Source organism: Lithobates pipiens, unplaced genomic scaffold (genome assembly GCF_037356315.1).
Source record: "Lithobates pipiens isolate NorthernLeopardFrog02 unplaced genomic scaffold, aLitPip1_a1.2 Scaffold_16, whole genome shotgun sequence".
In the NCBI taxonomy this organism is placed as follows: Eukaryota; Metazoa; Chordata; class Amphibia; order Anura; family Ranidae; genus Lithobates; species Lithobates pipiens.
The window spans coordinates 112,545,034-112,565,622 of NW_027507748.1; the positions used below are offsets into that span (position 1 = coordinate 112,545,034).

Here is a 20,589-nt window from a genome sequence, read left to right on the forward strand (position 1 = left end):
AAAGGTGGTTCTACAAAGTATTGACTCAGGGCAGCTGAATAAAAATGCACGCCACACTTTTGACATATTTATTTGCAAAAAATTTTGAAAACCATTTATTTTCCTTCCACTTCACAATTATGTGCCACTTTGTGTTGGTCTATCACATAAAATGCCAATGAAATACAGTTACGTTTTTAGTTGTAACTTGAAAAAATTTGGAAAATTTCAAGGGGTGTGAATACTTTTTCAAGGCACTGTATATCATCTAAAATGTAACCTGTAGCTACTGAGTGCATCTATGGATTTCTATGCATATGCAAACGTTAAAGAGGAAGTAAACCCTGATGGGTTTACTTCCTCTTTCATTCCCTGCAAAGGTAAAGCATAATGGGCTACTATGCATCGCATAGTAGTCCATTATGTGTCATTTACCTGACACAGGAGCCAGCGAAGTCACCGCTGTCCCCTGTAGTACGGCGCATCCATCTTCTCGGTGGGTCTTGCCGCTCCGCTGCTGTCATTCGGCGAAGCCGCGATGACGTCACTCCCGCGCATGGGAGCCGCCACTCGTGGCATATCGCTGTTGACCGCGGCGCGCTGTCTTTCGGTTTAGGAGATATTTCTTGGACCTACAGGTAAGCCTTAATCTAGGCTTACCTGTAGGTCAAAGTTGGTTGTAAGGGTTTACAACCACTTTAATATTATAATGTGAAACACACTTCTAAATGAAAGGCTCTTTATGTATTCATCCAAAGACAAAAAAAAGATTGTTGCTGTAAAAATGAAAATTGTAAGTAAGGGTATTACATTACACTGCTCCTGCTCTACCTATCCTTGCCATTACCTTAAACTCCAGGGGCAAATACCAGCAATGCATACATTATATTACACACAGACAGTGAATCCATTTACTTTATTCACATATGTCCATTTTATTTATAATGCATTCCTAAAAAGAAAAAAAGAAAAAACTTTTTATATGTTTTTGAGCATGCAAATGCCTAATAACTAATTAAGCAATACCTAATAACTCATACTATATTTTTGAGCCAACACCTTAAATTACTACAGGTTATCTGGACATGAATACCTTGCTGTACATGTGGGACCAGTACATTCTTGGACTGGATGAACCAAGTTATAACTGCCTGCCAGGTTTTGGATTGACCTTTCTCCTGCTTCTTCAAAGTCATCTCATTGGGTGCAGCTCTGTAAGTACTACCACAAAACTGCAGGATTTCATAACTTGTATAACACTGTGTTCTGTTTAAGTAGAATAGTAGTATTTTCCATAAAGCTACAAACAACAAGCTGTCGATAAAACATAGATCAGTGGGTACTAACCAGTGGTGTAAAAGCCTGTCTGCCTCTCTGCAGTGCTTAATTCCCATCTATCTGTTCCATTATGTGTTAAATGGGCAGCACAGCAGCTTATTGGTTAGCATTTCTGCTCTGCATCTACAGTTTGCATGTTCTATCTGGGGTTGCCTAAGTTTGTAGGCAGGGGTTAATTTGTTGCCCCTTTAAAGTGGTTCTAAAGGCTAGACATTTTTTACCTAAAAGTGGTTCTAAAGCCTCAAGGTTTTTCACCTTAATGCATTCTATTCATTAAAAGATAAGTTCACCTTTCTTAACATGTTACGTGTTACACCTATATTCGGGGTGTAACATGTAACATGTTATGAATGCACCGGCCCCTGTACCTCCCTGATCCTCGCTGTGCCAGCTAGCGGGGGTTCTTCACCACCCACTAGCTGTCAACATTTTTCTTTAAATGTGGCCATATGGGGCTCACCCCACTCGACCGTGTCACTCATTCACAGCATTCTGTGAATGGAAAACTACAAGGTACTCCTGTGTTAGTTCAGTCATTTTTCCTGTCAGCGTGTATCAGCTTCGAAGCAAATACACTGATAGGTCTGCAGGAGACCTCCATAATATCAGCGATCTGCTGATCACTGGTGCAATGCTTTACAGGCTCCTGCAACAAAAATAATAAATGCACATTTTTTTACCTGCAAAAAAATGTGCATTTATAATTTTTTTCTGAAAAGGTGAACTTATCCTTTAAGGTAAAAAACGTTCTGTACTGCACCCCCCCCCCCCCCGGTCCCCCCTTTTTCTTACTTAAACCTGATCCGTTTCAGCAATGTGCACAAGCTCAGTGGCTCCAGCCGCTGTCTCTCTCTTCATTGGAGAGATTGATAGCAGCAGGAGCCAATGGCTCCCACTGCTGGCAATCAAATCCTGTGACACGGGGGGTGGGGCTGAGCCCCACTGTCTGTGTCAATGGGCGCAGCAGCGGGATTCAAGAGCGAGCCCCGGATGGGTGCCCCCAGGGAAAAGGGCTTTCTGTGAGGGCATCCATTGAAGAGCAGGACCCCGGAAAAAGTGGATCAGGGCTGCTCTGTGCAAAGCGATTTCACAAAGCAAGTAAATATAGGCATGTTTTTTTATTTCCATTAAAAAAAATATATCTGGGTGGCACAGTGGTGTAGTGGATAGGACTCTCACCTAGCAGTAAGAAGGGTCACTGGTTCAAATCTCAACCATGACACTACCTGCCTGGAGCTTGCATGTTCTCCCTGTGCCTGTGTGGGTTTCCTCCAGGTACTCCAGTTTCCTCCCACACTCCAAAGACATGCTGGTAGGTTAACCACTACAATACAGGGCACTTTCACCCCCTTCCTTCCCAGCCCAATTTTCAGCTTTCAGCGCTCTAGCGCTTTCAGTGACAATTGCGCGGTCATGCTACACTGTACCCAAATGAAATTGTTATCATTTTGTTCGCACAAATAGAGCTTTATTTTGGTGTTATTTATTCACGACTCCGTTTTTTTTTTTTGCGATATAAGCGCAAAAATAGCGGAAATTTGGAAAAAAAACTATATTTTCTTTTTTCTATTTGAAAAGAAATCCAATAAAATCAAATTTTGTCATAAATTTAAGCCAAAATGTATTCTGCTACATGTTTTTGGTAAAAAAAATTCCGTTAAGTGTATAATAATTGGTTTGTGTGATCACGGACATATGTACGCAAATGATCATGTACATATGTGTGCAGGTGATCACGTACATATGTGTGCAGATAATCATTGGGACATGTGATTTTAGTGGGACATATGTGGGGGACATGTTTTTATTATTAGGGACATGTGTTTTTATTATTTGGGGACATGTATGTTTTGGGGACATGTGTGTTTTGGGGACATATGTGGGGACTGTGTTTGTACTGTGTGGTGTGTTGTGTGTTTACACTACACTGATGATCAGTGAGTAAAAAGCTGTAAAAAGCAGCCCATACTCACTGATCATCAGCCGGCTGCAGCGTTCTGCTCTCCTCTCCTCAGCGGTGACTTCCGTGTGAGGAGAGGAGAGCCGATTGCCTAGCAACCGGCTGTTTGTTTACATCACATGACGGCCGTGATTGGATACGGCCGTCATGTGATCAGGAGGGCCAATCACAGAGCCCTCCTGCCGATCTGAGATGTGCCGTGTCCGGGTGACACAAGCACATCGGGATCGCGCCGCTGCCCGAGCGCGCGCGCGCGCGATCCCGCTACTCCTGAAGGACGTTCCTGAACGGCCTATCAGGAGTAGACGGCTCCCACCCGGCCGTATATATGCATTGGCCGGGTGGGAAGTGGTTAATTGGATCCTGTCTAAATTGTCCTAAGTATGTATGAATGTGAGTTAGGGACCTTAGATTGTAAGCTCCTTGAGGGTAGGGACTGATGTGAATGTACAATGTATATGTAAAAGTGCTGCGTAAATTGATGGCGCTATATAAGTAACTAAAATAAATAAATAAAATCAATAAATATCAAAGCTTTACAACTAATTTAATGCATTTCCTGAGGAAAAATTGTTTCTGGATGGAAGGTCAAGCACATTTTTAGCAATACAATCTCTTAAAGTTGGTGCTCTTCCATGTGTGAATTTAGGTTTCTCTGGCAGAATTGTTCCCAAATGTCTGCTCTTACTTATAATGTTCCAATATTTCTTACATATTCTCTTAATCTGTTCATGTTGAATACTATAGTCCATCACCAATGCAATATTATTTTTAACGGTATTAAGAACTGGGGTATGTAAACTTTTGATCAGGGTCATTTGGGTAGTTTCTGTTGCCATTATGATTTAATAAGAGTAAACACAGTTGATTGATATTAAATGGCTTCAGCCAAACACTAACCATGAGTGAAAGAAACGTTTTTGGGGGTTATTTACAAAAGGCAACTCCACTTTGCACTGCAAGTGCTATTGAAAGTGCAGTCACTGTAATTCTGGGGGGTAGATCTGAAATGAGGGGAAGCTCTGCTGAATTTATCATCCAATCATGTGCAAGCTAAAATGCTGTTTTTTATTTTTCTTGCATGTCCCCCTCGGATCTACAGCAACTTTACTTTCAAGTGCCCTTGCAGTGCAAAGTGGATTTTCCTTTAGTAAATAACCCCCTTTGTGTTATCATTCATATTCTCTGAAAAATGGCCAAGAAATCAAAAATTCTGCCAGGGTATGTAAACTTATGAGAACAACTGTATATAGTACATGAGTACTAATGGTATCCATACTGCAGTAGTATTATAATAACACAATCAAGAGATGATTATGATCCTTGTGTATGCCTGCATTCTGTAGTACTGCATTAAATGGGTTTCTCTGACATGTCATTTAATCAGTCAGAATATTTTTGTTCTATATTCCAGCACAGTGAAATAGAGGCAGCACTTAAAGCCAATGGACCAGCCTTATCTGTTCAAGATTTTCAGATGGTGATAAATAAACATTTTTACCAGGATCTCTTCAATGCACTAAACCAAGGAGGGAAAAGCCAGATTCCAGTACATGATCCAACACAAGGTACACAGACAGAGAACACCTGAGTTATATTCCTGCCAAACTTTTAAGGTCTATGAAGAGTAAAAATACAGAAAAAACATACAAAATTTAAATTTAAATATATGTATAGCTTAACCACTTAAGGACCGGCTCCTGTAGAAATACGTCGGCAGTAGTGATGAGCTCGGTGTTCGACGCATGTTCGACTCGAACATCGGCCGTTCGTCTGTTCGGTGAATTCAGAACTTTGTGGACTGTTCGCACCAAATTCGCGTGGCACGAATGCCCCACAATGCACTACGCCATCGCAGTGCATTGCTGGCTCATGATTGGCCAAGCATGCACTGTGACCCCGCATGCTTGGCCAATCACAGCGCCGGCAGTGAGGAGAGCCATAATTGGCCACAGGCAGGATGCCTGTAGCCAATTATAGCTCAGGGGGTTTAGTAAACGCCCTACACTATATAAGGCCGCCAGCGCGGTGGCCTTGTGTAGTGTGTTCCGGCGTGCAGGGAAAGAGCAAGATAGGCAGGGACAGTGTGTTTTTTTTTCTCAGGCATCTGCAGGAGTTAAAGTGGGTGTTGTGTGCCTCCAGCACAGTATACACCTGTAGCTACCCTTTTTTGCTGGTGTTCTCTAATACAGGCATCTGCAGGAGTTAAAGTGGGTGTTGTGTGCCTCCAGCACAGTATACACCTGTAGCTACCCTTTTTTGCTGGTGTTCTCTAATACAGGCATCTGCAGGAGTTAGTGGGTGTTGTGTGCCTCCAGCACAGTATACACCTGTATCTACCCTTTTATGCTGGTGTTCTCTAATACAGGCATTTGCAGGAGTTAGTGGGTGTTGTGTGCCTCCAGCACAGCACAGTATACACCTGTATCTACCCTTTATTGCTGGTGTTCTCTAATACAGCCATCTGCAGGAGTTAAAGTGGGTGTTGTGTGCCTCCAGCAAAGTATACACCTGAAGATACCCCTTATTGCTGATGTTGCATATCTTGCATATTAGCCTTTAAAATGAGCACTTTTGATTTCGAACGTTTGAGTCCCATAGACTTTAATAGGGTTCTAAAGTTCGTACGAATACGGACTAGATGTCCGCTGGGTTGCCCGCGATCGTCTCACGGAGCTGAAGAATGGGGAGATGCCGATGTAAACACAGCATCTCCCCATTCTGCCTAGTGACAGGACACGGCGTGCGGGAGTCACTGTTTAATGGCACAAATCCCCAAAAATCCATACCAGACCCTTATCCGAGCACGCAACCTGGCAGGCCGCAGGAAAAGAGGGGGGGCGAGAGAGTGCAGTGTTCCCCCCAAATTCCATACCAGGCCCTTCGGGTCTGGTATGCATATTAAGGGGAACCCCGCACCAAAATGTAAAAAAAGTGGCGTGGGGGTCCCCCTCAAAATCCATACCAGACCCTTCAGGTCTGGTATGGATTTTAAGGGAAACCCCGTTCCAAAATGTAAAAAAAATGGCGTGGGGGTCCCCCAAAAATCCATACCAGACCTTTATCCAAGCAACCTGGCAGGCCGCAGGAAAAGAGGGGGGACGAGAGAGCACCCCCCCGAACCGTACCAGGCCACATGCCCTCAACATGGGGAGGGTGCTTTGGGGTAGCCAAAGCACGGTTGATGGGGACAAGGGCCTCCCTGTAACCAGTTTTTTACCCAAGCACAAACCTTATGGTCCAAGCCTGTGGACCTCAGCTTGTAAATTAAGCATTTTCTCCCAATTGAAATATTTGCTTTTGGGTTAATACTGCATTAATGTGTACATACAGCGTTTTTTAAATACTCCAAAATAGCGCTGCAACTAACGATTATTTTCATAATCGATTAGTTGGCCGGTTATTGTTTAGATTAATTGGTTAATAACCTTAAAAAAAAAGTGGGTCAAATTGATGTTCATTTTCAACCACAGTGATGGGAAAATTTGGAAATAATAGAAAACTCCTTGGTCAAAAGAATTTTCAGACAGTGTATGTGGTTTTTGTTCAGAAATAAAGTGATAATTTCAAACAACATCCTTTCATTCAGCGAATGTACAAAGATTTTTCATCTGAATATTCTCACCTGAAAATTGATCCGTGTGGCCAGCATAAGGCTCGGTACACACCTATGCAGTTTTTGCTTTTGATCTGTTTCTGCAGTGCTTTTTGCTGTGCGTTTTGATTTTTGCGCATGTGATTTTACTGCAATTTGTAAATGCATTACATTCTTTTCTGCAGCTTCTCCATTGAAGTATATTTAAACAAAAAAGCACCATTTTGCGTTAAAAGTCCCTGACCCTCTCCAAATACGCAGTGGCTGAAAAAAAGCACAGATATAAACGTGTCCCATAGGAAACCCTGTAAATGAACTGTAGTGTGTTTCTGCAAAAATCACCAATAAACATATAGATGTGAACCAGGCCTGAGACGTTTAGTAACATAATGGGGTTAAAAAGACTAAAATTAGCCCTTTATAGTACAAAAAAAGCAGATAATCACTACTGGAAGGGGTTCATTTTTTTTACTGTAGAACAGTGAAAGTAATATTTACAGTAGTGATTATATTTTTGTACTATAAAGGGCTCATTTCATTTATTTTTTTAACCCCATTATGTTACTGCCCAATTAATCGATTATGGAAATAGTAATCGATTAATTTCATAATCGATTAGTTGTCGATTGATCGATTAGTTGTTTCAGCCCTACTCCAAAAGCAATGTTTCCTCCTATAATTCAAAAATAATATAAAATTATTATTTTTATTTTTATCTGTCTTCGCTTCTTGTGCTGCCTGACACCCAACAAATAGGAAGTAAAGGGACTTCTCCTTATTGAGGCCACAGGCAGCATAAACATTTGACAGCCCTAGCTTTCCCTACTTCTCCCTGCTTTGGCTGGAGTTGAGTTATAAAGTAAACTCCGATGACCACCAGTAAAACTTATAAGTGTATACAGCAGTACAGCTAGGATAACCACCAACTGTAAATACATGTTATAGGTTTATGCAACTAGGGTAACCACAAACAGCAAATATAGGTTATGTACTGTATACAGTAAGAATAACCACCAACAGCAAATAAAAGTTATATATTATGTAGATAAACAGCAACTGCAAAAACACCTTTTATACTGTATACAGCTAGGATAAGCACCAACAGCAAATACAGGTCATGCAGTGCCTTGCAAAAGTATTCACCCCCCTTGGCTTTTTACCTATTTTGTTACATTACAGCCTTTAGTTCAATGTTTTTTTAATCTTAATTATATGTGATGGATCAGAACACAATAGTCTAAGTTGGTGAAGTAAAATTAGAAAAATATATGCATAAAACTATTTTTCAGAAATAAAAAAAATGATACTTGGCATGTGCGTATGTATTCACCCCCTTTGCTATGAAGCCCATAAAAATCTCTGGTGCAACCAATTACCTTCAGGAGTCACATAATTAGTGAAATGATGTCTACCTGTGTGTAATCTAAGTGTCACATGATCTGTCATTACATATACACACCTTTTTGAAAGGCCCCAGAGGCTGCAACACCTAAGCAAGAGGCACCACTAACCATACACTGCCAGGAAGACCAAGGAACTCTCAAAAAAGAGACAATGTTGTTGAGAAGTACAAGTCAGGGTTAGGTTATAAAAAAAAATATCCAAATCTTTGATGATCCCTAGGAGCACCATCAAATCTATCATAACCAAATGGAAAGAACAGTGCACACCAGTAAACCTGCCAAGAGATGACCTCACACCAAAATTCACGGACCGGGCAAGGAGGGCATTAATCAGAGAGGCAGCGCAGAGACCGAAGGTAACCCCGGAGGAGTTGCAGAGTTCCACAGCAGAAACTGGAGTATCTGTAGGTAAGATGAAAATAAGCCATACACGCCACAGAGTTGGGCTTTATGGCAGAGTGGCCAGAAGAAAGCCATTATTTTCAGCAAAAAACAAAATGGCACATTTTAAGTTTGCGAAAAAGGCATGTGGGAGACACCCAAAATGTATGGTGGAAGGTTCTCTGGTCTGATGAGACAAAAATTTAACTTTTTGGCCATCAAAGAAAACGCGATGTCTGGCGCAAACCCAACGAATCACATGACCCAAAGAACACCAGCATCGAGGCAGCATCATGCTGTGGGGATGTTTTTCAGCGGTCGGGACAGGGAAACTTGTCAGAGTTGAGAGAAAGATGGATGGTGCTAAATACAAGGATATTCTTTAGAAAAACCTGTACCACTCTGTGTGTGATTTGAGGCTAGGACGGAGGTTCACCTTCCAGCAGGACAATGACCCCAAACACACTGCTAAAGCAACACTTGAGTGGTTTAAGGGGAAACATGTAAATGTGTTGGAATGGCCCAGTCAAAGCCCAGACCTCAACCCAATAGAAAATCTGTGGCCAGACTTAAAGATTGCTGTTCACAAGCACAAACCATCCAACTTGAAGGAGCTGGAGCAGTTTTGCAAGGAGGAATGGGCAAAAATCCCAGTGGTAAGATGTGGCATCCTCATAGAGACTTATTCAAAGCGACATGGAGCTGTGATAGCCGCAAAAGGTGGCTCTACAAAGTATTGACTTTAGGGGGGTGAATAGTTATGCACATTTTTCTGTTATTTTGTTGTTGGCTTCACAATAAAAAAAAACATCTTCAAAGTTGTGGGCATGTTCTATAAATTAAATGATGCAAATCCTCAAACAATCCATGTTAATTCCAGGTTATGAGGCAACAAAACACAAAAAATGCCAAGGGGGTGAATACTTTTGCAAGGCTCTGTATTCAAGTAGCATAACCACAACCAGGAAATGCAGGTCATATACTGTCTACAACAGTAGTCTTCAAACTATGGTCCTCCAGTTGGGTAGAAAAACATTGAAACGGGACTTTATAGGTGCAGAATCAATTAGGAAAAATATCAAATATATAAAAAATATTCCTTTATTAAAGAGATAGAATAAAAATTTATTTATTCCAAAGAACAAATGAAAAAAGCGTAAGGTACAGAATATGGCTAATGCTAATTATTTTAACATCTCGAACACAGCAAGAAATGATGGCATTCCTAGCATGTTTCGCCCCTTGAACGGGCTTCCTCAAGGGATGCTGGTCATGCATGGCATACACCGCCTTCTATCAAAGAAAGAATATACATAAACCCACAAATTAAATGACATCACAAAATTTTTTCAGGAACTACAATTCCCATCATGCCTAGTCATGTCTGTGAATGTCAGAGTTTTACAATGCCTCATGGGATGTGTAGTTCCACAACAGCTGGCGGGACATACTTGGAGGATCCTTGATCTACAAGTAGCATAACCACTAACATGAAATACAGGCTATATTCATCTATATGTATAGTGACCACATGTCCCAGATTGCCCAGGACAGACCTGCAAAATGCAGGACTGTCCTGGGCACCTTCATTTCAGGACAATACAGTGTCTCAGAATGAAAGTGACACAGCCCCCCAGCCCCCCCGGACCGATCTGATGCCCCAAAAAAGGCTGCCACATTGCCACTTTACTCACTGACAGTACTTGTCATGTCTGGAAAAGCGCAGGCTCCACCCCCTGCTTGTGATTGGAAAAATAATAAATCTCGCCTAATCAATGCAGGGCAGTGTAGGGCCAGCATTGGAACAAGGTAGAATGGGTCTCGGTTGGCTAGGAGAAGTAATGTCAGTGAGTAAAGCGGCGATGTTACAGTACAAGCTGATTTTTGGGAAGGAGGGGGGTGTCCCTGAATGGTAGTTTGGAAATGTGGTCACCCTAGTTATATACAGTTTACAGCTAAGATTGTGCGCACTTTGTAATCCTGGATCTATGCATGAATAGATATTTTCTTTTTTTTTTTTTTTTAGCTGCTTCACAGTGGAATTATACTTCAAAAGTGACGGCACCTTTAAGGACAAGGCCACAAGATCGTCGAAAAGCGAGGTAAATTAAATTTTCTGCAGCCAAGTGTCTGAAGCTAATGAAATTTTATCTACACAGTGAAATGCCTCCATTAAAGTGTTCAGAATAAAAACAGGAAAAGCTATAAAGAAAGTTTTCTGAAAATAAAATAATCTAAGCCTTGTTATCAGTATACATAAGATGGAGCCCGGCAAAAGACATGAAGGTTGAACAATAAGTCAGCCTATTAGTCATATAAATGTCATTGCTGTTGACTTTGTGTCTCTCACTATTTGTGAAATTGCAGAGAAGAACGGGAATTACTGAGAAGACAAGCTGCAGAGAAGGAGCACATAGAAGAACGGATAAGACGTCAGCATGAAGAAGAGCAAAGAAGGTGAAAAACATTTATATTAAAAAGTAAATCAAAAGAGCTACTGACAGAAAGATAATTCAAATTAATGCATTTGAATTAAATCAACAGAATGATTATGAGGGAAGGTAGAGTTGTTTCAAGCAAATCTCTGGTTTAATGCGCAAAGCCTTCACTGCAACTAAAGCAAACATTTCTTTTGCCCTTTCAAGGCAAACAAAAAAAGCATTTACTTTAATCCCCACCCCTCTCCAGCAACATTTACTCACCTTTCTTTCACTCCCCTGTTGGTGCAAACAGTGGCAGGAGCTGAAGGAAATACCAGGTACTTCCACATATGTAGGAGAATGTGTTTTCTCCATGACAATGGCGCACCATTCAGCACTATCACAGGTAGGGTTGCCACCTGTCCAAGATTCACCCATACAGTCCGGGTTTTGAATCTTGTGTCCGGGTTTTAATCTGCTTGAAACCTGGATACATTATTCAGACTGGTCTGTGGCTCCCCAAGTATCTGAGATCGTTACACAAAAATCTGCTCCTGCCTGGGAGCTGCAGGCCACTATCTGTGGGCAGGTTTGATATCAAGGGGGTGCGGAGAGACGATGTCAGCAAGAGCAGTTTGGCCACACCCACTGTTCACCACAGCGTGCTGCATTATCACTCTCTTTGGGTAGCATATCTGGGTAGCATTCTGTACACCATCTGTGTACAGAACACTTCCAGGTAGCCATATTGCATTGCATTTTTCAGAAAACTAGAGTGCTGCAGATTGAAAATGAAAGGTAATTTTTAATAACATTCAATTACAATATAACTTGTGTAGCAATTGTATATGCTATATTCATGTTTTTTATTTGCGATTTGTCCCTAAAAAAGGTGGAGTTACCCTTTAAGTGAACCTGCAGCTTTGCCCTACAAATACATAGATTGACTTTAAATTAAACCAGTCATCACCATAAATTGATCAACCTAACGATAGGGATGTATATGCACCTACAGGTTCCTATACATATTTCCTGCATTCCATACCTCCTCATTGGTCAGAGCAGCCATCCATCACTCAGGTTAGGAGGAGCTGCCTGGAGTATTCATGAGGGCCTTGACCAATCCCCAACAGATGGGTTGCCCAGTTGGGCAATTGAGTTCAGGTGGAAATTGGAGATGGAGTGATAGAAGGCTGTCAGCTGGCCCTTAAAAGTACCCCCCTAGTCTGGGGGTGGGGAGGTTGACCTCCGGGTGCAGGAGGTATCCTCTGATATCCCAAGGAGGAATCCTGTCCAGTGGCACAGGAGCAGGTTTGAGGATAGCAGGAGCCAGTGAGCATGTCCAGAAGATCTACAAGGAGGAGACAGCCAGGTGGGCCGGTGAGTGATACAGTCGGGGAAGACTGAGAGGCAGCCAGAGAGGACTGTTTGAGAGCAGTCTGAGATGGATGCAGAGTCAGTCTGGGAGGACTGTGGAAACCTAGCCAGGAGGGCTAGAGAAAGAGGCAGCTGCAGCCGGATGGGCTTTACTACAAAACCATGGGCCCACGGTCCCTGCCTGTAAAGGCTATTTGCTAAATTCTGACTGAGCCCAATTTTCAGATCATCTAACAGTGTGGCAGGTGGCTCTGGGAATTTTGTGCTTCAAACAAGTGGTGTGCTGGAGGAGCGTGTAAATAGACTACACAGAAGTCATTCCTGAAAAGTTATGCTACAGTCAAGTAGGCATCCCATAATATTAACCCGATCCAAGTTCAATACCTCTAATAAAACAAAAGGAAAAAAAAGCTGCAAGGACTGTTTCTTGACTCCCACAGTGCTGTGAAAATTCTGGGTGCCTGGCTGTGCAGGGTGGGGGATCCCTATTCACCAGCAGCTCCTGCATGGGGTGTGCTACAATCACTATAACCTAATTATACTAAGAACATGCATGTATAGTGGGCACCTACAGGTTCCTGTACATATCTCCAGCATTCCATATCTCTCTATTGGTCAGTCAGGCCATCCCTCATTCATCGAGACCTCTAGTGGAGTGGAAGGATGGAGGAGTCAAGTTATGCCCTACATGGAAAGAACATAGAACATAGCACAGATTGACTTAAAATTAAACCAATTATCACCATGAACTAATAAAACTAGAGACTGGGATGTATCACAGACACCTACAGTTTCCTGTGCATATCTCCTGCATTCCTTACATCCCTATTGGTCAGTGAGGCCATCCTTCACTCAGAGAGACCTAAAGCAAGACGTGGGAGGACAAACACCCTACATAGAAAAAACAGAACTGCCCATGTTTAGGGGCTTCTGGGCATTTAAGCAGAAATCTAATGGTACATGCAAGCCTCTGTTGAGGGCTTTCATACAGTCCTGCTGTTAGTTTAATTAGCTTATGGTGACAGGTGTACTTTCACAACAGGAAACCTAAGCCAATATGTATCTGAGCAAAAGCCATTCCTCTACTTCCAGAACCTGAATAAATTCTATTTCATGGTGAGTCAGAGAATGCCCAGAGCTATAGGCGGATCAAAGATGTGATTAAGACAGATATCGACTCATGTGACAGATTACCTTTAAGGGGAAATGAGAATGTTATTTAATACACCTTAGTACACCACACCTGATTCTCTATAAATCATGTGTTTGCCAGAGGCAATCATTACACAACAGCTAATAGAAAAAGGAGAAACTGGAATTCTGAATGCAGGTTTTTTTTTTTTTTTACAGTTATTTATAAGGTTGTATAACTTCCTTATTGGGCAATTTGTCATTTCTGTTGTTATGCGATTTGCCTTCTGGCAGTTTAAAGCAGAGATACACAGCCATTGGGTGAAAACTGGATGATGGAATATGCTTTAAGGGCATACAGGTTGTGTATTGAGACCACATCAACACCGACTAGAGGGCATAGAGGGATGTTCCCTCTTACTTTCGGTCCTATAGCTAAAGATGGAAGTTAGTGTAAATAACTCCACAGTAAGGGGATCCCTGGTTGTCACCAGGGTCACCATAACTAGTGTCCCCATTGGTAGACTTCTCCTCTATTATTATTCTGGGGACAACCCAAAATTTGAGAATTTCTTTTACTTTCACTATCGGCGATAATGGTAAACAAGACAAACAGAAGGGCATAAAAACCTGACAAGTGTTATTATCACTCTCCACTCTATCAGAAACTAAAAAACATTTTGCCTTTAGTTATACATTAAATCCTTGGATTGGGAGCATAATTCGTTCCAGAAACATGCTTGTAATTCAAAGCACTTGTATATCAAAGCAAATTTCCCCATAAGTAATAATGGAAACTCAAATGATTTTTTCCACAACCATTTATTCATAGGTCCTTCAGGTTATAGTCAATAAAAAAAGATTATAGCAATGTGACCAGGTTGTGTAACCATAAAATGTCCATCCGCAAATGCAAGCCTTCACAAGGGGATTAGAAGAAAAATCCAGCAGGAGCTACAGAGTATAAAAGAGAAGAGAGGCCCAGCTAAGTGTAGCAATATGTTTCTAAATGTTTTACCTTCATTAAACGTAAACATATTGCTACACTTAGTGCCGGTTCGCACTACAGCAACTTGGGAATTTGTCAGACCTCAAGTCGCCGCAAGTCACTGGATATAAGAAATTCCATTGAAGTGAGTGAGAGCTGTCTTAATGTACACTACTGAAGTCGCTCCGACTTCAGAAAAGGTTCCTGTACTACTTAAAGGTGACTTCTAGCCGACTTGTACCCAGAGATTTCAATGGAAGTTTCCTCCAAGTCGGATCCTTATCTTAATTGGTGTGATTTGGATCCGACATCACAGGAAGATTACCAAGGAATTCCCTGAAGTTGCCTCAAAGTTTGCTTGAAATTGCCTTGAAGTTGCCTGGCAAAGTCGTGCCGACTTTCAGGTTGCTGTTGTGTGAACCGGAACTTACAGGCGTCTCTCTTCTCTTTTATACTCAGTTGTGAAATGTCGCTACTTGTATATCAAGATATTGCTTGTATATAAAGTCAAAAGTTATTAAAAAATTTTGCTTGTCTTGCAAAATGCTCACAAACCAAGGTTTTATTGTATTTTAAATAAAGGCAAGTCAAAATAATATTATAATGCATAGTGTGGTTTAATAAAAATTCTGAGCAGGTGTCAGCTTGTGTTTAAATATCAAATGTTACAAAATCTTTAGGACAGTTTAATATCCCTAAGAGGCTGTCTAAACAAATAAGTGCTTGACTTTCTTATTGTTATCTGATACAGCATTTAGCGATAACCGCAGTGGAAAAGTAGGAGACTCAATGAAGCCATAGAAAGATATGAATGTGATTAGCACTGCATACATGAAGGAACATAAGGAAGGATAGTCACCTATTTACAGGCATACCCCACTTTTATGTACACAATGGGGTTTATTTACTAAAGCTGGAAAGTGCAAAATCAGGCTCACTTCTGCATAGAAACCAATCAGCTTCTAATCCCAGTTTGTTCAATTAAGATTTGGTAATAAAACCTGGAAGCTCATTGGTTTCTATGCAGAAGTGAGCCTGATTTTGCACTTTCCAGCTTTAGTAAATAAACCCCATTGTGTACTAAAAAGTGGGATATGCCTGTAAATGGCTGAGCTTTAGACCTATTAAGTCTTTTTAACCACTTCAGCTCTGGAAGGTTTTACCCACTTCCTGACCAGGTCATATTTTGCGATACGGCACTGCGTTGCTTTAACTGACAACTGTGACGCTGTACCCAAATAAAATTGATGTCCTTTTTTTCCCACAAATAGAGCTTTCTTTTGGTGGCATTTGATCACCTGTGCAGTTTTTTATTTTTTGCGCTATAAACAAAAAAAGACAAGTCAATTTTGAATAAAAAACAATATTGTTTACTTTTTGCTATAAAACATTCCCAATAAAAATTTTTTGTGAAACAAAAAAAAGCATCTAATTTCTTCATCAGTTTAGACCAATATGTATTCTGCTAAATATTTTTGCTACATATTTTTGGTAAAAAAAAATCCCAATAAGGGTATATTGATTGGTTTGTGCAAAAGGTATTGTGTCTACAATTTATGGGATATTTTTATGCCATTCTTATTTTTAGTTTTACTAGTAATGGCAGAAATCAGTGATTTTTAGTGGGACTGTGACATTGACAAATTGGACACTAAGTGACACTTTTTGGGGACAGTGATTAGTGCTAAAAAATGCACTTTCACAGTATAAATGACACTGGCAGGGAAGGGGTTAACACCAGGGGCAATCAAGGGGTTGAGTGTATGCCTGGGTGGTACATTCTAACTGTGTGGGGGACAGATACACTGCAGGAAAAAAGAGATTGTGTTTCAGCTTAGCTAATGCACAAGATCTCTTTTGCTCCCTGACAGGTCAGCTGTTTGCCTTGTATACATAGGAACACCACTGCTCCTTCTCCCCACAGAACAATCGGTGGGCCGCTTCTTATCACAGCACCCCCCCCCCCCCCCCCCCCCGCACTACGTGCACAAAATCACATACAATTATGTGATTCTGCGCAGCCGAGCTGCCCTGCCGCAGTATATATGTGGTGGGCGGTCCAGAAGCAGTTAAAACGAGACTGACTACCCCCACCCCAATACACACACTTCTTACCCCCTTGGCTTTACTTTAGCCTTCTTCCCATGAGATTCTGGACACCAGTTTGTATAATTGCTCATATGTCCACATATTAAATAAGGGGTACATTTCTGCCACTACATAAAAAAAAAAAATATTAATAATAAACACCCAAACTTGAACAAAACAATACATTAATAATAATATAATATAATAATAATGAGATTCTAGACACCAGTTTGTATAAATTGCTCATATGTCCGCATATTAAATAAGGGGTACATTTCTGCCACTACATTTAAAAAAAAAAAAATAATAATAATAATAAACACCCAAACTCGAACAAAATAAAAATACATTATTAATAATAATAATTATAATAATAATTATTATTATTATTATTCTTTTTGTGTTAGGTTTAAGGTATTTAGTTATTAATTATGATTTTATTTTTTAATGGGTAAGGGTTAAAATTAAGGGTTAATTATTTATTTAATGTTACTTAGTGTTAATTTATTTATGATTTTTATTTATTTGTGTATTTATTTTACATTTATTTATTAATTTATTATTATTCATATAATAATAAATAAAATAAAAAATAAATAAAATAATAATAAATAACCCTAACCCCAACTCCTAATCGTAACCTAAACTGAACTCGAACCCCTTACCCTAACCAAAAAACATTATAATAAATGAATAATAATAAAAGAAGAAAATAAAAGCTAATGGAAACGTTAAAAAAAGCTGAAATACCTAGCAACAAATGATGTAACAGATATTGGTTTTCTTTATTGGCTAATAAAAAAAACACCAAAGCCCAAAAAAACTGCATACAAATGTGCAAAAACGCACCAAAAAACATGCGAAAAAACGCCAGAAAATCGCTCAAAGACTCTACACTCAGGTGTGAATGCTGCCTCCCGATCATAACTAGACACCGAGAGTTGATGGCGAAACTCCTCAGCTGCCAGGGATGCATTTGTGTGGTATGTGGGCATATGTGTGGTATGTGGGCATATGTGTTACGCAGTCAGCAAGGTGTTAAATTGAAGTCAATTGCAGGTCAAATGCACCTGTCAGTGAACTCTGAATGATCTTAGAGGGGTCTTAAACTGATCCCAAATGTAAACCAAATGCCAAGCTGCATTTGCCCATTGACTCAGGTCCTAAGTGTGGTGTGAAATTCATTACCACATGAGGTAGAAATGGCAGACCAAACTCTGGTATTTTATAAAGCAGCTTCGTGATTTCTTAGACCCCTTTCACACCACACCGCACATTGCGTCGGCGGTAAAACACCGCTATTTTTAGCGGCGTTTTACCGCCGGATTTGCAGCGGATTTGCGGCGCATTTCGGCCGCTAGCAGGGCGATTTTACCCCCCGCTAGCGGCCGCGAAAGGGTTAAAACCGCCGGCAATACGCCGCAATAGCGGCGTTTTGCCGGCGGCATTACAGCGCTGACCCATTGATTTCAATGGGCAGCAGCAGTGGAGGAGCGGTAAACACACCGCTCCTTCACCGCTACAAAGAAGCTACTAGCAGGACTTTTTTCTGACGCCCTGCCAGCGCACCGCTGTAGTGTGAAAGCCCTCGGGCTTTCACACTACATACAATGGTGCAGCTTCTTTAGGGCGGATTGCAGGCGCTATTTCTAACGCTATAGCGCCTGCAAAACGCCCTGGTGTGAAAGGGGTCTTACAGCTAGGTTTCCATGGATATAATTAGACCCCTTTCACACCAGGGCGTTTTGCAGGCGCTATAGCGTTAGAAATAGCGCCTGCAATCCGCCCTAAAGAAGCTGCACCATTGTATGTAGTGTGAAAGCCCGAGGGCTTTCACACTACAGCGGTGCGCTGGCAGGGCGTCAGAAAAAAAGTCCTGCCAGCAGCTTCTTTGGAGCGGTGAAGGAGCGATGTGTTTACCGCTCCTCCACCGCTGTTGCCCATTGAAATCAATGGGTCAGCGCTGTAATGCCGCCGGCAAAACGCCGCTATTGCAGCGTATTGCCGGCAGTTTTAACCCTTTCGCGGCCGCTAGCGGGGGTAAAAGCACCCCGCTAGCGGCCGAAATGCGCCGCAAATCCGCTGCAAATCCGGCGGTAAAACGCCGCTAAAAATAGCGGTGTTTTACCGCCGACGCAATGTGCGGTGTGGTGTGAAAGGGGTCTTACTAAAGAATAATATGGAAATGTATCTGACTGCCCTTGAAGGGTCAGTGTTCTCCTATATGGGAACACTTGCAGCAATTACCCTTCAAGGCTTTGTTTTCCATTTCTCAGGTCCAAAACTAAAGAAGTTGAGAGAAGTGGAATTTGATTCACTTACTGAGAGTCTTTATTTTAACCTTGTTTATTACGTTGTAGATAACTATTTTAGGTGAGGGGAGGATTTAAAGAGTCTCTTTACTCAACAACCCTCAATGCCAGCTGCTGCTTATACTTTGTCATGTTCATTTTGTGTTCAGGCCTTTTAATACTCTATGACAGTGGTCTCCACTTTTTTTTTTGGGGGGGGGGCGCAAACAAACTGAAAAATTCTGAACAAATAAAACCTCAATTGTAGCCTCACTGTGGCCATCACATGCAGCCACTGTGCCCATGAATTGCCACCCTTGTGAACATCAAACATAGCCACTGTGCCCATCAAACGCAGCTACTGTGCCCATCAAATGCTGCCACTATGCCCATCAAATGCTGCAACTGTGCCATCAAATGCTGCCACTGTGCCCATCAAATGCCACTACTGTGCCATCAAATTCTGCCACTATGCCATCGAATGCCGCCACTGTGACCCCCCCACCCATCTGCCCAGCACTTATCCTGTCTCGGTGGGGCAGCAGGTGATGGCAGCGAGCGGTGTCCTCCATGTGTCTCACAGTGCCTGTCGTTTCAACCAGTCAGGTCACGGATAACAGACCCAGTTGGGCATAGTTCTTGCCACTGACACTGAAAATGGGGTACTAGTTCTCCAACAATGGAGCACTATTCTTCCCATTAATACCAATGATGGGGCACTATTCCTGCCACAAATACCTATGATGCGTCACTATTTCTCCCAATGAAACCAATAATGGAGCACTATTATTTCCTGTGACATCAATGATGGGGCACTATTCCACTGGCACCAATGATGGGGCACATTAATTCCAATGACAGGGCATTGTTTACTCCCACTGACGCCAGGACATTTTCTTCTCCCACTTGCCACAGTCTGGCCCCCCCTAAAGTTTGAAGGACAGTAAACTAGTCCTTTGTTTAGAAGGTATGGAGACTACCGCTCTATGAAAATGTCAGCTTTATAGCAAAGTTTTGTGACATTTTTATTGATAGGGATTCAAAGTGTTATATATGCCAATTTTAAAACACATGGAAAAACCAATTAAGTGGATAACAGAAGCGAGAGAGAAGACAGAGACAACGTTGCAGGGGAACGCCATGCTACCCTCAGCCCAGTCCTCTACCAAGTACTAGGACTCTGGGTGGTATGCAATCTGCTTAGCTAAATACATGACAGTGAATGGATTAAAGAGGTTATCTTTGGAAAAACATCATTTAATTATTTGGTTGACTATGATGCATTTTTGGAGTCATTATTACATATTACTGTATAAATATTTTTTTGTAATATAGGCAAGAGGAAGAAAGGTTGAACAGACTGTTGGAGGGTGCCAGGAGGGAATATGAAAAGGAGAAATCTGATCTTGAAAATCAACTCAGACAGGTTCGAGTAATACCCTGTTTTTCACTGTATAAGGCCAATTTGCTAAATATTTTCAGTTATGGTATGTACAGGGAGTTTTTAAAAAAAACTACACTTTGCACATGATTGGTTAGCTGAAGCTTATACAGCTTACAAAGACTTACAAGACCAATGAAAAAAAAAAAAAAGACCTACTTGTCAGTCCTACATAAAAACAGGTTTTTTTTTTTTTT

The 20,589-nt window shown here is 41.3% G+C and overlaps 1 protein-coding gene across 2 annotated transcripts in view; it reads left to right on the top strand.

Moving 5' to 3' along the window:
• LOC143981986 (uncharacterized) overlaps positions 1 to 20,589 on the top strand; it is a 100,191-nt gene that overhangs the window by 63,181 nt on the left and 16,421 nt on the right. For both annotated transcript variants that reach the window (XM_077480278.1, XM_077480280.1), the window contains 5 exons: positions 1,054 to 1,193; positions 4,692 to 4,845; positions 10,683 to 10,758; positions 11,024 to 11,113; positions 20,287 to 20,377. In XM_077480278.1, coding sequence (XP_077336404.1) covers positions 1,054 to 1,193; positions 4,692 to 4,845; positions 10,683 to 10,758; positions 11,024 to 11,113; positions 20,287 to 20,377 — 551 coding nt within the window. The remainder of the gene's footprint in view (positions 1 to 1,053; positions 1,194 to 4,691; positions 4,846 to 10,682; positions 10,759 to 11,023; positions 11,114 to 20,286; positions 20,378 to 20,589) is intronic.